Source organism: Condylostylus longicornis, unplaced genomic scaffold (assembly GCF_029603195.1).
Source record: "Condylostylus longicornis isolate FDR11 unplaced genomic scaffold, ASM2960319v2 ptg000130l, whole genome shotgun sequence".
NCBI classification, from domain to species: domain Eukaryota; kingdom Metazoa; phylum Arthropoda; class Insecta; order Diptera; family Dolichopodidae; genus Condylostylus; species Condylostylus longicornis.
The window spans coordinates 2,342,355-2,345,194 of NW_026578098.1; the positions used below are offsets into that span (position 1 = coordinate 2,342,355).

A 2,840-nucleotide genomic window follows, 5' to 3' on the forward strand; every position below is an offset into this window, starting at 1 on the left:
CGGACACTCCAATTGCAAAATTTTATGTTTCATATAAATTGGTGGAATCCAAATGTAAACACGGTTTGTCGATATCAGCAATTTTACATTAAAATTATAAAACTTAGTTATAAGTACTTAATTGTAAATTCAGTCATAGTTTACGGTTTATCAATAAAGATGGTTTTTAACTGAATCAAATCCAGACAAACTGACTCCTCTCTAAAAATAGTTTATGCTTTCCTAGAAGTACGTTCCCACCAAAAACTCGACATCAAAAATTTGGTGCTATCACATGACCATGACCATTACTGTATAAAATGCAGGCGGTAAAAATAGGCAGGCATCTTTTTTCACTTTCTCTTTTCCAATAATTCCTTTGTGTACAAAATTGAAAATAAGAAGACATAGCTACTTAACTCTTTTAGCAAAGAGAAATTTTTTTATACAAATATTGATGAGTGATTGAATTAATGTATATACAGAGTTGAATTACTTCTCGAAAACTTTGAGAGTTGAACTACTTTGGTGAAAACTTTGCTACTATGGATACTAATATATTAATAAATGATCATCGAACTTGCAAAAAGGTTGTAAATGTTATAATTAAAAATGTTATAATAAAATTTTATCTTAAATTGAATCGGGGAATCAGCGACTTATATAATATTATATATAAGTATTAATATTAGTATTATATATTATTAGATTACATATTTTTAAAGGTTGCAAATTATGAGAATTAAGACGTTTTCAGTTGCAATATAAGTTAATATATATTCCAAATTCAAAATATTATTGAAATGTTTTAATCATATTAAGGTAATATAATGTGATTAATATTTCAAGATTTAAGACTTCAAGAAAAATATGGTTTAATTTTTCAATGCGTTTTGACTATACAATAGGAGTATGACTAAGGCATGAATATTGGTCTATGTGTTTGTAAATACCCTATTACAAATACCCTATTAATATTATTGGAATACAGATTAAAGTGAAATGGTCTCAAAAAATAAATTATTTTAATAGTGAGTTTAGGAAAATATACTGTTGCAAAGTATTAATATTATTTAATAAAGAATACCCAGTTTGACAGAATAAATAACTATTTTAATTCAAATAAATGATAACAGGGCATTTTTCGCTCTACTATTATTTCTATGTATGTTCAGTAAATATTGCTTTAGCAACGGAATATTATATTTATTAGTTTGCATCACGTGGCTGAATTGATTTTTCAAATAAGAGAACTATTAATATATCATTTGCAAAGAGAAAAGTAGAGTAGTAATTATACAATGAGTAAATTAGAGGACATTTTAGGAAAAAAGAAAACTGTTGTTCCAGTTTTAGATTTGAGTAAATCTATCATTCAATCTAAAGAAGAATTTAAGCGTTTAATGGAAAAGGTTCCCGATTACAAAATGAGACCGGTTAAAGTTCGTTCTGAAGAAATTAAAATCAAAGAAAAGGATTATTCATTTAAAACACCCCGTAAAGAAACTAGAAAATTATTGAAACAGAATGGTATACGAGACATAAACTATACTTACATGGACCCTATACCAAATGAAATGCGTAGTATACACTTGGTGGAGTTATGTTCAGTTCCAATCGATTGGAAAATGTTAACAACTTTGCGACCTAAGGCTAAAATTGAGGAGGAATATTTCAGTAAATTGGTTGAAATGGGAAAATTGCAATTAAAAACAGATTTGAGAGATAAACGGGAATATACTTTGAATACAGGTGTAAGGAAGGTAAAAAACAAGTCTGGAATCATTGAAACCAGGGTAATAGTTTGTACTGAATGCAGCGAAGAAATGTGTTACGGTAAATATAAGCATAATGTATAAATTATTTATTTGGAAATTACCTTTTACTTATAATGTTTTATTGAAATATTTCAATTTTTTTATTGAAGGTCGAACTTGTGGAGACTTTAATTATGATTTATATAGCCGAGTTGAAGTAAGACCACCTAATCCGAAAACATTGCCTAAAACTAATAACAATAAAAACAGTGTATTTTCTAAAAAGAAAGCTCTTGGAAGTCCAAAAAAAAAATCTAAAAAACGAAGTCAAAGCCGAAGTCCAGAAAAAAAAGGAAAAGATGTTTAAAATTTTGTTCACGATTAATGTTATCAACAAAATTATAAGAAAAAGGATGTTTATAATTGGCAATTAGAAATTCTAGCTTTAAGAAAAATAAACGCTTCCGGTAAAACGATTACTATTCGCATAACATTAAATCAAACACGTGGTACATTTTACCAATACTTTTTTTACATATGTAAATTAAAATAATTCGAACAACATATAGTTTTGTGGCGACGCGAGGAAAAATATTAGACCGGTGAAACACCCTGTATGTAAGTATTGGTCTTTAAAATATTTGTATTATGGTATGCATGCATGTCGCTTATAAACACGCTTTAATTTAATATGAAATACTGTATTGTATAACATGAAATCCTTCTTGTATTTTTAAGAGAATTTCGTCATTATTAGCTTTTGAATCAGCAAGGTAGAAGGTAGTAACTAAAATAATTAAATTATTTAAGTCAAAAATAATAAATAATAATTGTTATAAAGTTAATTGATAATAAATTGTTGAAATAATAATAGATAAATATAAAATGAAAGAAGTATTGGAATAAAAAAAATTAAAATAAAAGGAATCAAATAAAGTGTTTCAATAAATAAAATAATAGGTGCCGACGACGATCACATTGGTGATCGACTTTAAAATTCGTACAGCAAAATTTTAAATAATTTATAAATATTAATAAAAAAAAATAAAAAATATATTAGTGAAAACAATTGCTGTCGAATTTACGTAAATTGCAAAAAGTTAA

General features: G+C 26.5%; 1 protein-coding gene across 1 annotated transcript; it reads left to right on the forward strand.

Moving 5' to 3' along the window:
• Positions 1-1,280: 1,280 nt before the first annotated feature.
• LOC129614956 (uncharacterized) lies at positions 1,281-2,389 on the forward strand. Its single transcript, XM_055529940.1, has 2 exons — positions 1,281-1,815; positions 1,907-2,389. The coding sequence occupies exons 1-2, from the start codon at positions 1,281-1,283 to the stop codon at positions 2,101-2,103; spliced, it is 732 nt and encodes a 243-aa protein (XP_055385915.1). The 3' UTR covers positions 2,104-2,389.
• Positions 2,390-2,840: the final 451 nt, after the last annotated feature.

Coding starts and splice junctions, on each gene's coding strand:
- LOC129614956 (XM_055529940.1), top strand. CDS start 1,281: ATGAGTAAATTAGAGGACATTTTAGGAAAAAAGAAAACTGTTGTTCCA. Junction 1,816..1,906: donor CAGCGAAGAAATGTGTTACG/GTAAATATAAGC, acceptor TTTTTATTGAAG/GTCGAACTTGTGGAGACTTT.